This window comes from Falco cherrug, chromosome 1, assembly GCF_023634085.1.
Source record: "Falco cherrug isolate bFalChe1 chromosome 1, bFalChe1.pri, whole genome shotgun sequence".
Lineage (NCBI taxonomy): Eukaryota > Metazoa > Chordata > Aves > Falconiformes > Falconidae > Falco > Falco cherrug.
The window spans coordinates 102021377-102034844 of record NC_073697.1 but is presented as its reverse complement, the minus strand read 5'-3'; the positions used below and the strand labels follow the sequence as shown (position 1 = coordinate 102034844).

The 13468-nt window shown below is 52.9% G+C and overlaps 1 protein-coding gene across 1 annotated transcript; it reads left to right on the top strand.

The window, feature by feature from the left end:
- Nucleotides 1–2109: 2109 nt before the first annotated feature.
- Nucleotides 2110–5823, top strand: LOC129735540 (sperm acrosome membrane-associated protein 6-like). Its single transcript, XM_055704021.1, has 8 exons — nucleotides 2110–2368; nucleotides 2876–2950; nucleotides 3285–3353; nucleotides 3606–3629; nucleotides 3716–3793; nucleotides 4058–4161; nucleotides 4664–4817; nucleotides 5705–5823. Exons 1-8 carry the CDS (start codon nucleotides 2110–2112, stop codon nucleotides 5821–5823), a joined length of 882 nt encoding a protein of 293 aa, XP_055559996.1.
- Nucleotides 5824–13468: the final 7645 nt, after the last annotated feature.

The window sequence follows — 13468 nt, the reverse complement described above, 5'->3', positions numbered from 1 at the left end:
TCCCCTGGCCCCCGCACACACGTTGTGCAACTCGTACTGATAACCCTGACCTCAGAGCACACGTCGGGCGCTACCTCTGGGCTGCGGGGCAGTGCCTGCAGGTAAGGTCTAACCCAGCATGAGCCAGGACAGCAGAGGATGCCACAGCGAGCCTGTGGCTCCCGGACAGGATCCCCAGCCCTGCTGACTGCTCACGGACACCCAGCCGTGGGCTCCACGGTGCCTTCGCTGCAAAGGCACTCCTAAAACATGGCTGCAAAGGGATGGTGCTGTTTCCCCAAGTACAGCCAGCACTGACAGGGAGACCCGCGCGGGAGAGTGGCACCTCGTCCCCTTCAGCCGGGGGACATCAACACCAGACCAGGCTTTCACTGTCCTCTCTGCTTGGTCCCTGTACTTCATGCCAACAGCACTTGTAACATCATCCCTAGGGGGAAGGAAGGGCTCTTTCCTTTCTGACCTTGGCAATACCTCTGGTGTAGATGGACTGTCATCCACATCATCCATCGACTGGCCGTCTACATCCAGAGCCTCATACCTGTTGTACAGAGTCACCTGGGAAGACGAGGTGGCCAAGGAGAGTTTGCCTGCCACCCCGAGCATGGACTTGCCTCCATTCACTCCTACCCTTTAAACCACCACCTTCAGCCTAGCAGAGGGAGGATACAGGATCCCCTTGATCTTGATTTTCTTCTGGTGGCTGTTCCTGTTTCTGTCTCATGGAGGGCAGAGCATGGTTCCACCAGTCTATGCTTTCCTCAGACTTCTCAATGCTCCTTGAACTTTCTACTTCCTCTTGTAGCTCTGCCACCAGGCTGAGCAGACCATCCACTTGTCCACACCCCACAGAGCTCTTCTCACCACTGCCATCCATGAAAGGCACTTGCATGCCCTGCAGCCCGAGGCCTGGATGCCTGCATGTTTTCACCGGAGCTCTCTCTGGGTTGCCACATCCATCCTGGTGAGTGCAGAGTACAGAGCTTTCTTCCAGGTGGATACCATAGCCAAGCTCCTCCTGGGAGAGTGATGACCACCAACTGAACTCGCTTCTTTTGCTGGTAGGATGATGACGCCCTTCCTGCGCAAACTGCCATGCAAACTGCTGCGCACACCCTGGCTGATCACCACACAGTTGGCCTGCTCTGCTGGCAGTGCTCCTGGCCACTAGTGCTCCATAGGCTGCTTTTTATGGGGGTGGGGTGGCTGCGGTTGCTCTGGCAATGCCTAGACCTTGAAAGCATCTTTCATGAGAGCTGTCAGCTCTCAGTGGGTGTCTCCGCTGCCCTGGCATTTTCCTGCCTTAGGAAACCCCCTTGTGCAGCAAGATCTGCCGCTCTACCGTGGATCGGGCTGGCTCACCTGGGTGGAAGAGCAAGGAGGTGTTAATGAGATGGGACATGGAGGAATGAAAAGGAGAAGCCTTGCATAGTTCCTCTCTGCAAGAGACTGGACTGGGGGTGCTGACAGGACAGGGTCATAGGGACAAAGGCAAGGAATTGGACATCAAAACAGAGGGGATTTTGGGTCACCAAGTAAAGTGACTGGCAGGGACTGAAGGCAGAAAATCTGGGGAGACCAAAATGAGGGTCTGGGAGCCCATTCTCCAGCCGACACACCCCAGGGGACTCATATGTCTAGGTATCCCCACTCCTCTCAAGGGGGGACCCAGGTATCTGGGACCTACATAGGAACCCCGCTGTCTCCTGGGTATCCAGGCACCTGGGCTCCACCTGGGAACCCCGCTGTCTCCTGGGTATCCAGGCGCCTGGGCTCCACCTGGGAACCCCGCTCTCTCCTGGGTATCCAGGCGCCTGGGCTCCACCTGGGAACCCCACTGTCTCCTGGGTATCCAGGCGCCTGGGCTCCACCTGGGAACCCCGCTGTCTCCTGGGTATCCAGGCGCCTGGGCTCCACCTGGGAACCCCGCTCTCTCCTGGGTATCCAGGCGCCTGGGCTCCACCTGGGAACCCCACTGTCTCCTGGGTATCCAGGCGCCTGGGCTCCACCTGGGAACCCCACTGTCTCCTGGGTATCCAGGCGCCTGGGCTCCACCTGGGAACCCTGCAGTTCCCTGGGGACCCAAGCATTTGGGTGCTGTACTTTGTGGCCATGGGGTGGTGGTGGGTGCTGGCTCCCTGGCTCCCTGGAAACCCAGGCATCAAGGCAGGGGGGCTTGCCTTGTGGCAGTGGGTGGCCCTGGCATCCTGGCTCCCTGCGGTGCACTCCTGCCTGCTCTGCTTTGGGCCTCCCAGTCAGCGGGAACAGCTCTGCCATGACATTACTGGGGCCCCCCTCAAGGACCCTCGACATCAACGCTGCCTTGAGGCCCTTGCCCAGGCTGCTGAGCCACTTTCCTCTGTCACTGTGGGTGCGTCATGGGTTCCCCATCCTGACCGGCACCTCCATCCCACCAGGGACCTCCAGCCCAAGGGGGACCACCACTCTGAACAGGATCCCAGAGCCGTCTGGGGTTTCCCACTTCAACCGATGCCCTCATACTGACACGGGATCCCTGGCAGTTGAAGACCCCTTTCCTAAACAGAAACCCCAGGGACCCACCCCAGACAGGCACCCTACGACTCCCAACAATGCCAATGTCTCCCTAGTCCTGACCTGGACCTCAGGGACCTCTGGGAACCCCAACCCTGCCTAGGACCCTGAGAATCACCCAAACCAGAACAGGGACACTGAGGACACCCTGGCCCTACCTAGGACCTCAGGAATCCCCAAGAATATCTGACCCTTCCCCAGTATCCCTAAACCCTGATCAGGACTGCAGAACCCCCAGAAACTCCCAGCCCTTACTGGACCCTCCCATCCCTGAACCTCCAATCCCAACCCTGTACTGGTCTCAGCACACCTGTACTGGTCGCAGGGTCGGGGCAGCGTGATGTACTTCGGGAGATCGTCATGGATGCCCTGCATTTTCTGGAGAAGCAGAGCAAGACGAGTGAGCAGGGGATGTGGGACATGTGAGGGGTAGGGTCAGGACATGGGTCATGGGGGATAGGACACGGAGGCCTTGAATGGGGGGTGTGGTGAAATACAAGACGATATGGAGGTCTGGGGCTGTAAGGGGATAGCTGGGGAATCCTGAGGGTATGTGGGCTTCAAGGTATACAGCTTCTGGGGGGAGGGGCGGGGTGTTGGGGGGGTATTTGGGGATATATGGAACTCCAGTAGGGACATATGGGGTTGAGGCAAGTACAGAGGATCTGTGGGGTCTGAGGAGGGATTCTGGGGATCAGAGGGAGGTTACATTGTCTACCTGGCCTTCTGGACAGAGCCCTTTGAGGTGTCTCTACAGGCAGCCGTCAACGTAATCTGGGCGAAGCTGAGCCATCTGGAGAAAGGTATGGGGCCAGTGGGGACGCCCACCCAAGACTCCCACTCTGGAAATTCTCCAGGACCCCCACTAAAGGGACTGTCACAGACCCCCCCACCATGGACATCTACACCCCAGGGACCCCCACCTTGGGCACCCCCATCCTGAAGAAACCCCTGGGGATCCCATCTGGGCTGGACAAGGGACGAGCCCAAACAGCTCATCACAGGGATGCGGATCCCCAGTGATCCCCAGTCTAATGCTGCTTCCTCTCCACCAGCTCCAGCCTGTGTCCCGCCTTGTGGTGAGTGCCCGTCTCTCTGTCTTGCCACCCTCTGTCGCCTCATACATCTCCCATCCCCATGGGACCAGCAAGTCTCTCCATCCTAGGATACCAGCCAGCTGCTCGCGTCTTCCAGTGTGCTACCTGCCGCCTCGTGGACTGCCAGTTTCCCCTGGATTGCCCAGGTATGGGGACATGGTAGACCCAGGCATCCAGGCTGGTCTAAGTCCCACCCCGGCGCTGGGTGCCTCCAGGTCTCTGGGGGCAACTGCCATTCCTCATGTGTGGCCATGCCTGCTGGGCCCACCATGAACGCACAGCAGTGTGCTGAGGTGCATGCCTGTGCACCTCTACTGCGAGCACGTGAGCACTTGTAGTCACACAGGAGCACATTCATTCCTGTAAGTGCATGAGTAGATGTGAACTCACATGCTTCTCAATGCTCCCAGTGCAGGTCCTGCGGGCCCAAACAGATGAAACCGTCACACTGCACTGCTCTGTGCCCTTTGCCACCCTCCCTGGCCTGCCCGTTACCTGGATGTTTGCCAAGGACGTGAGTTGCATATATGCTTGTGCAAGGGTGTACACAGACATTCAAGAGAGGACTGGGCCTGGGTAGCAAGGCCTGCATGCACACAGTTGTGCGCTTGCCATAAGGACAATCCATAGATACAGGTATGGCTTATACAGTAGATATAAGTAGCACGTGTGTAAGCATGCACAGGATGCAAGCAAGTGCTGACCCATGTGAAAGGTGCACACAAGCAAGAGGCAGGTCACTTGTGTTTGCAGATTCATGTGTACTTGTGTGCACACGTGTGGCAAGGAAGTGGCTTTTGCTCTGCTTGTGCATCCCTCTGTGCATACAAAGAGCACAAGGAGCACGTGGGACATAAGGTGCATGCACATGCATGAGTAAAGGGTACAAGAAGCATGCTTCATCACGTGGGACATGACAAGCATGTGCAGGACACGTGTGCCTTTGCATGCACATGTATATTGTTTCATGTACCTGGTGGACCAGGCTGCCTTGATGTGTTCCCCCCCTTCCCCAGCTGTACACACAGGACCTGACACTGTTTGAGGAGCTGCAGGGAAGCACAGAGGGATCTCGCATTCTGATCATCCATGACCCCATTCCAGGAACCATCGCCTGTTCCCTGGGGGAGGTTTATGAGCCATTGGTCCGCAAGTACTTCTACCTCAACGGTGCGCCCAGACACCTGAGTACCCTTGGGGGCAGTGAGCAGTGTGGGGTGAAGTAGCACCCCAGACACCTGGGCCCATGGGCGGGGGGTGCATGGGGTGTGAGTAGGGTGCCAGTACACCTGGGTCCATGGTGGACAGGTGTAGTGGAGCAGGTGTTCCCTGATGCCTGGCTTCTCTGGGGACAGTGGGGCACATGGGGTGGAGCAGGGACCCCCAGATGCCTGGGTCCCAGAGGGCAGTGAGGTCTGTGGCGGGAGCAGGTCCTACAAAAGGACACCTGGTCCCTGGGAAGCAGTGCCCCATGACCCGAGGTGTCTGTGTCTCTACAGTATCAGAGGGAAGTGTGGAGGACGAGCACAGACTCCAGGCTCGGTTCAGAGCTGTGCTACATTGGCCCCACAGCAAGACCCGCCTGCGCCACATGCTATTGCTGGGGCTGGCACTTGGCTCCATGGCGCTCGTGCTGCTGCTGGTGTGAGTCCTCCTGACCTGGTAAACCTTAACCAAAATCCCGATAGACTGCAAGCCATGGACTATGTCCCCCTGGGACTCCCACTGTCCTCTGACCCGTTCCAGGACACCTCCCTTGCACCCAGCACCACTTCAGGCTTCCCTGCTGCCCCCAGACTCCCTAATTATCCCTGAGACCCTGCCATTCCCCCTTGTCCCCAGAACACCCACTATCCCTTAGGCGCCCCAGTTACAGTCAGTTGACCCCGTGGTCCCATACTTTCACCCTTAGACCCACCAGTTGCCCCCAGGACCACCAAATTGCCCCTTGGGCCCCCCAGATTCCTCATGATCCCCCTCTCCTCAGATGGAGATACAGGGTCTCCTCCCCCCTGTCCCATCCCCACCCTTTCTCTATTCCCCCTTCTGCCTTCCAGGGCCACCTGTCAATGCTGGAGACTCACAAACCGCAGTGACCCCCAGACATCTGACAGACCTGGACAACAAGGTCCCTCAGAGGATTCCGCATGCCCGGGATCACCCTAGGGGAGCTTGACACGTGGATCCATCCCTAAGGACCAACATTTCCACAATTGCTTTCTTGTATTGGGGATGGCATGTGCAAATAAGGACAGTCTAAAAGCAGAACCAAAGAGTTCTAAACATGTGTATTACGCTGGAGATAGAGATCTGGGTGTTTTGGGCTTGCACACAGAAATCTGTGGGCTGGCGTACAGAAAAACTGGGTAACAGGCAGTGCACAAGCAGTCCAAAATACAGTCCCAAAACCCCTGACCCTGCATTTCAACAGCCAGCACTAAGGGAAGGTCAGTCTGCTACCTGTAGGAAAGCTTTCTTTTGATACTGATGTATTACTACACCTTTATATGTCATGGCCATTACAAATGCCAAGTTACTTTCTCCTCTGATATTTTTTTTTTGCCTGAAACCATTTTGTCACATATTTACTTTTATACCACTGTATAACCCAGTTGACTCAATTTGGTAATTTGAATAAACTGCTGCTACAGATTTTTCAGTCATTATGTCTGTAACAAAATGATCAAACAGTGGAAGAAGAATGCTATATGATTCCTTGAAGAAGAGATTTTAGAAAAAAAACTACTCTAAAACCCTTAGGCTGTGATCACAGTATCTTCAGTGCTCTATGTTGCCTTTAAACATATCTAGACTTATGTTAGAAAAAACAACTACCGGAAAAACATGACAAAACAGGCTACAACTGCAGTACACACAGAGTATGCCCCTATCCCATCGGCGTATTCAGTCCAAAGCTACTGGTAAAATGCTTCTGCCACCTGGGTGGACACTCCAGCTGTGTTTTTCTTGTGTTTTTCAACTTGTGTTTTTCAAAGGAAGCTCCAGAAATAGGTGAACGTGCCAAAGAATGCATCTAATGGAGCTTCCCAGAACTGAGAGCGCGTCTACGGCTGTAGACAGGCTCTTCTGCAATTGAAAACCACGCTCTAATGACACCCATCCATCTCCTGTCCCTGTGCTGTTCCCACATGCCCAGCACACCAGGGGGGCTGTGCTGGGCTCTGGGTCAGGGAGTCCTGCGCTGCGAGCAGCTGCCCAGCCATGCAGCAAAGATCTGAACATACTCTGCCAAGCAGGGAGCCAAGCAGGGAGCATGGGTGGCCAGCGCTGGGCCACTCTGCCCACGTCCAACGCACCCAGGCTTTGAAGGAACTCAGCTGAAAGAGATGTCATTAGGAAGCAAAACAGCTGCACAGTACCACCCGTCCTGCTGACTGGGCATCTCTGCTCTTGCTGCAGCAGGCCACCAGCTGATGGTGAGATTGATGCACCCCCGGCTCTCGGCTCTCGCTGCACCGCTGGCACCCTGGGGCAGCGCAGCTGCAGGCATGGCACTGTTGGCCGGAAATCATGGAAAATCTGCCCATCCACGCGCCTTTGTGCAAACCATCCATCCCTTCTCTCTTTCACAGCGCTCTACAGCTGCTGCCAAAACAGTCTGAACTACGACGAGGCTATAGGAGCCAGCATGAACGCTGGTGTTTGCCTTTACAAGGTCTAGTACAGCAGAACCACAGAGCATCAGGTTTTGTGCCCATCAGCTTAGAAGCAGCAGCTCCAGGACATGTCTATTAGACAACAGTCACCACACCGCTGGATAAATACGAATGCTTGGAATCCAGCTGATCAAACCATGCTAGCTTCATACACCTCGCACCTTCTGAAAGGGCTTCCCTTCCTCCCTTGGCAATGCAGAAACAAGGGTACACCCCACGGGTGCTGCAAGGGGGAGGAAAGGTTTACAGCTCTCACAAGAATGCTGCCTTGAGCAGAGAGGAGCCCACCAACATCTGCCAAAGGCTCGGGTCGCTGAGAAACCCCTCTCTCCATGGTGACATTCACCCAGTCCAAAATCCAGCATCTGTTGGTCAGCAGCTGAGAAGGTCCCAGTTCCATTTGGATTTGCACAAGTCTTTTTTGGATTGGAGAAACTGTGCATATCGGTATCGAGGAATTAACATCTTGGTTCCCTAACCTATCAGTGGGGTTAAAGAAACCGATCATTATAATAACCGGGGCGATTTTTACAGTTGTGCCTGTGATTGTCCTAATGCAATGTTGTGTCACTTGTGTGACTGGCTTAGTAACACAACTACAAGAAAGGACGTGGAATCACGTTAGATACTAAACTATTGCAGGTATGCAATGATGAAACCAAAGGAGGGCAGCGTTAAAGACAATGGTTTTTGAACTAAGCGATTTACAGTGCTGAAGCTGCTAAATGGCAGGACCAGGCCTTGTCCCTTGCACAGCCCTAACCCAAGGCTGGTTTAAAACTTGGTCAAGTTAATCAGTTAATGCGCGAGGTAAAGAGCGCTGGTGCTCGCCCCTGGAAAGGCTGGGGGTGGGAATTTGGGTGCTCTCTTCGCTGCGGTAGCGGGAAGGGGTCTCTCGAGGGGTAACAGGTTTTCTCCGGAGTGGGGGGGGTTTGGGTTTTCTTCAAGAATGTGTTTTGACCATTTTGCCATCTGTTGTAAAATTTGGTCCTGTGCATTATTTGAGCCCTCTTGTTTATATTTGACATTCTGGAATGGCGTAACAGTGTTTGAGTTCGGCATTTCCATTATAAAATGGTATTGTTGCTGTCTACCTGAGCGAGCAGAGTGAGCGAGTGTGTAACGGGCCCTTTCGTGTGAGTGTTCTGTGCAACTGAGACGCAGCTCAGCTACGAAGCGAGCCCTGAAGCCTGTAACTTGCATAAAGTGGAAATGGAAAGTGAACAGAGTGGGGAAACAGTAAAAAAAGAGCCCTTTGGTTTGTATTTTGGCTCATTGGAAGAATATAGGAGGACCGCCAGGTGGGAGTCTCAATAAAAATATCATCAGTGGTGGCCTTTATATATCTTAGAAGATCAGGAAATTGCAACCCCTTGCTATAATTCATGTTGTTTTTAAGATGACAGGGAAAATGGGATGAAGTAACACGTGCAGATATGTTTTCCACTTTGAGAAGCCATACAGAGTAGCAGGAGGAGTGCGCGACTAATATAGCACCACCTGACACTTTGATTTTGGCGCTAGAAAAGGATAGGGAAAAACTGAGACCTAAACTAGAAAGACGCTCTTGTTGAATTTTTTGTGTTAAATACACGATTGCTGTATTTTGCAAGAGCGAGCCTCAGGTCGCGGCTCCGCCTGTGGAGCAACCGGGGTGAAGCGCGAAACACTCGCACTAATGTAGGACCCGAGGCGGGGGAGTCAAGGACCCCAGGGAAGGGTCAAAGCCTTGGGGCGAGTTTGTACAAAGCCCCACACCCGCTGGGAGCTGCGGCTTGGCCGGCAAAGGCACCATAGGCAAGGCCAGAGACTTAAAGCAGCAAGGAGCAGATTTGCATTCAGGGTACGAAAGGGTTAAAGCAGAGGTGCTGTTGCAGAGGCACGCACTTGTACCAGCTACGGAGCAGGGAGAACTCTCCTGCCCCTCGAGTAGGAGGTCACGATCTCCCACTGCCACAATTGTTTTATCAGAGCATCCTTGAGTTTTATCTCTTCAGCAGCTTGTTTTCTTTCAGCAGTTAGCATGTCCTTGTCAGAAAGCTTATCTTTTCTTTGAAGTGCTAAAGAAGCCTAGTTCCTGGCCCTATGTCGCAGACGGTCTCCACCACAGCCCTTGGCCCAGCAACAGGCACCTTCTCATATATTTTGCAGCCGCTGTGCAGCTTATCGGCCGCCTGGTACCATCAAGCTCCCAATCCTGCAGGGAGCACAGCGGAGCCTGCCCGCGGTGTACCCGCTCCGCTCTGTTATAAACGATAACAATTAAAACAATTTCATTTCGGGTCCCATAAATTCAGGTTGAGAAACAATAATAAAAAAAAAAAAAAACCCCAAAACACAAAAAAAACCCCAAAAAAACCCCATGGCCGCCGACAACCAGACTACTTCCCGCCGGAAGCACGGCTGAGCCCCCAAAGCGGCGTCTTTTATAGCAGCACCGTGACCAATCACTTCCCGCCGGAAGTTCGCCCTGCTCTTTCTCCATTGGGTCGTTAGGGTACGCCTTCTCCTCCTATTGGCTCCTCTTTGGCGCCCTTTGGAGAGTTTCCGGGTCTTTGTCTCCCTTGGCGGCTTTTCCCTGGCGCGTGCGCTCTTTGTCCCCCGCGGCCTTTTCTCAGGAGCGGTTACCTCAGGGGAAGGGGGAGCTTTTACAGGGTCTTAAAGGAGAAGCACACGCGCCTGTTCATTACGATTGTGACACAGGTTATAATGGCCACAAACTATTTTAGATTTACACACGGTACAACAATTACCACACTATATTCTATTTTGACATGAATCACGACTGTGTTTAGCACAATCCCCCCTTTTCTTTTTGTTTATCTCATTGATTCATCTCTTAGCTTCCAACTCAGTAATAGCCTTTTGCGTTGTAGTCGTTCCTTATTTCTGGTTGCATAATCTGTATCGCTGATAGTATCAATCAAATAAAGCATTGAATTAAACGGGATAAGTAACAACCCCCCAGATTACGAAGCAAATAAAGCATTGAATTAAACAGGGGATAAGTAACAACCCCCCAAATTATTAAGCAAATTAAACACTGAGTTAAACAGGGGGTAAGTAACACGCTCCACCCTCCGCTGCTCTAGGATAGCAGTTGGTATGGCTTTAGGGAACGGTGGTGATGTAGGTTCTGTGCATGCCAACCATTCCAAAGTGGCAACTGCATTTTTCCCTATAGGGTCGTTATAGTCTTAGATCTGTCATTCCCTCCTCCAAGCAATTTTACAACACCGGCACCTTCTCCAGGGGACCTGTGCCTGGGTGGTTCCGTGGAGCATTTTGGCTTTGTACGAGTGCCAAAGTGAGCGTGTACTTTTCTCACGCCAGAAAGCAGGTAGCAGAACTTCTGTGGTGTCCTTCACATGGCTACGAGGATAGGATGAGAACCACCAAGAGAAGTCCTTCCTGGCAACTTCTCCAGGGGAGCTCTGCCTGGGTGGATCCATGGAGCATTTTGGCTCTGTACGACTGCGAAAGCAAACAGCTACTTTTCTCACCAAAGCAGGTAGCAGAACTTTGGTTGTGTCCTTCACATGGCTACCAGGGAAGCGTGAGGAACACAAAAAGAATTCCTTGTTATGATATTAGATCACTGTTATGATATTCGGTCTGTAATTCCCCCCTCCAAGCAATTTCACAACACAGGTCAAAAAGAGCTTGCTGTTATGCTGTATCGTCCTCGGGTGAATATTTGAAATGAATAGGTTAGGCAGGGTCCTCCTCGCAGTAGGCTGGTTTTGTCGAGCTGACTGACGCTCTTCTCAGGACTGCGGCATGACTTTGGCACTCTGCTCAGTCACCTCTGGACAGCAGAGCTCGCCTGCCCATTCTGCTCAAGGGCAAGCACCGCTCTCAGTGTGTCTGCTTCCCAGGAATGTCTGTGCAACCGTATTGGAGGTCATGATCCCGCACAGTCATGTGTGCAAGGTGACACACGTGTCTCTTTGCAACCACCACACCCTTCTTGCTGGCTACTTGCTCTCTGACAACCGCAAAAGTCCCAAGTCCAGGAACGCATACCGCCTGAAACAGATGAGACGTCAGATTAGATGTCTTGGGGGGACAGATGGATGAATTGGCAAAGAATGGCAATGGTGCTTAGTTCCCTGCCAAGGGCTGAGGTTCAAAGAAGCAAGATGGGCTCTTTGGAAACCTTGGGAGTAGACAAACAGGGCCTGCACTGTTCCCTCTCAGTCCCCTTCACCCATACAGATAGCTCAGGAAAAGCTGACAAACACCCTTTGGCCTAAGAAGACAAAAGTTCCCGCAGGGAAGTTCCCACACTTGGAATAATCCCTGAAGTATCCCAGGCTTCCAAGTTTTGTCACGCAACTCTGACCATGGGGACTTCAGACACCCCAGAAAAAGTCCAACCCTTTTTCTGACACTAGGCCTGGACCTTACTGTCCATCTGAATGGACAGAAGAAGTGGCTCCTCACACATCTGTGCACTGCAGTGTCATGCCGGGGCACTGTTCCTGCTTTCAGTGGAGAGGAAGAACAGTTGTGCTGTTGAGCAGCACGATCACTGACTTGGGCTTCTACAATTGGCTGCTTGATAATTAAAACACCATTCTTAAAGATTTCCTTTGCCGGATAGAAGAGTACTCGCTGACTTATTAAAAACCTTCTCTTCCATATAACTTCTTCGTGACATGTATTTAGCTACCTTAAGAAAAATCAGTTATCGCCTGCTTCTATATTAGAGATACAGAAAGACATAAAATCATTTTTGTGAATGGTATAGGAGGTGCCTCCGGCCACGGCGATGCTTTCTGTAGGCCGAAGGGGTGGCCTGTGCTTGTCAGCTGTTCATTCCACGGCGTCAGTGAGAATCTCCGACAGGCATGGGTGGCCTCTGCCCATCGAGCTGGACAGGCTTTTGTTGGGCCGCCATTCCCCAGCAGGAGCAGTTTGGTTGTGCCCCGTTTTAGTGCGAGACAGAGAAATCCTGGCAGCTGTCCTTTCTCCTCTCGCTGCTTATGCTGCTTTCTAATACCTGCCCAGCATTTCCAGGCAGCTCCAGATTCCATGAGCTCTTGTCTCAGCTGTGTTCAACAAATGCTTTTTAGTGGAGCTGGTGTGTTTCAAAGAAGAGGGGAAGAGAGCACAGCAAGTGGAGGAGGAGAGACGGAAAATGCAAACCACCAGGCAAAGCCCCTGTGCTTGGGTGACCGAAAGCTCAGCCAGCAGGGATTTACGGAGCCTTCAGCGTGACGTACCCCTTCCCATGCTAACAGCAGGCAGCAGGTCAGGAGCTGCAGGCTAGCCAGCGCCTCGATGTCTCTCCCAGACGAGTGCTGTGTTCATCATTGGCTGTTCACTTTTAGCGCGCCCGACTGCCTGCTACATGAGAACTGAAGGGAGCTCTGGCTTGCGCTGCTGACGTGACCTTTTCCTTTGTAGCGTGAACAGCGTGGGAAGTCTCCAGAATTTAGGCAGGGAGGGCTGAAGACAACTGAAAGCGGAGAGGTTTGACGTGTGAGGTGCAGGGGGCCTGTGGGACTAGACCCTTAGTCAAAGGCTTCCTCCTGGAAGCTGGTTTCTGCAGGCGCCTGTTGACACGAGCTTGTACAAGCCTGGCTCATGTTTCTTGAGCAGTATTTTGGAAGGGCCGTCCACTCGAGAGTCTGAGTTTTGCTGAGGGCCACTGAAATGGACATCCTTGAGGCATTTTAGCCGTTCTTCTAAAAAGCTCTCTCTTGCCACCCCCCGGTAACCTGCCGTGATGTTTAAATGCTGCCTAGGACAGTGTAGTGGCATAATGACTCTACTTGCCACGTGGGCCCCGCCTCAGCGTGGAGATCTCGACGTGCACGGACAGACTGGCCAGGTTCCTTGTGGGCACAAAGCCTTCACTGCTTGTCTTTCAAAGGGCCATCTCTTCATGCGCATTTTTATGAAGCACAGAAGATGATAATGTCTGCGTGTAGCCTGTCACGGGCCATTGGCATTAACATGCAATCCATCAGTCTGCACATGAGGTGCTGAGTAAGAGCCTGGGATGATCCTGTGTCGGTAACACTTGATTTCAGAATCCTCTAATTTCTTTGTTTCCTATGTTCAGCAGCTAGAGCACCATAGGACGGCTGCACATTAAAGATCTCGAGCTACAGAAACTTCATCAGAGCTGATCTA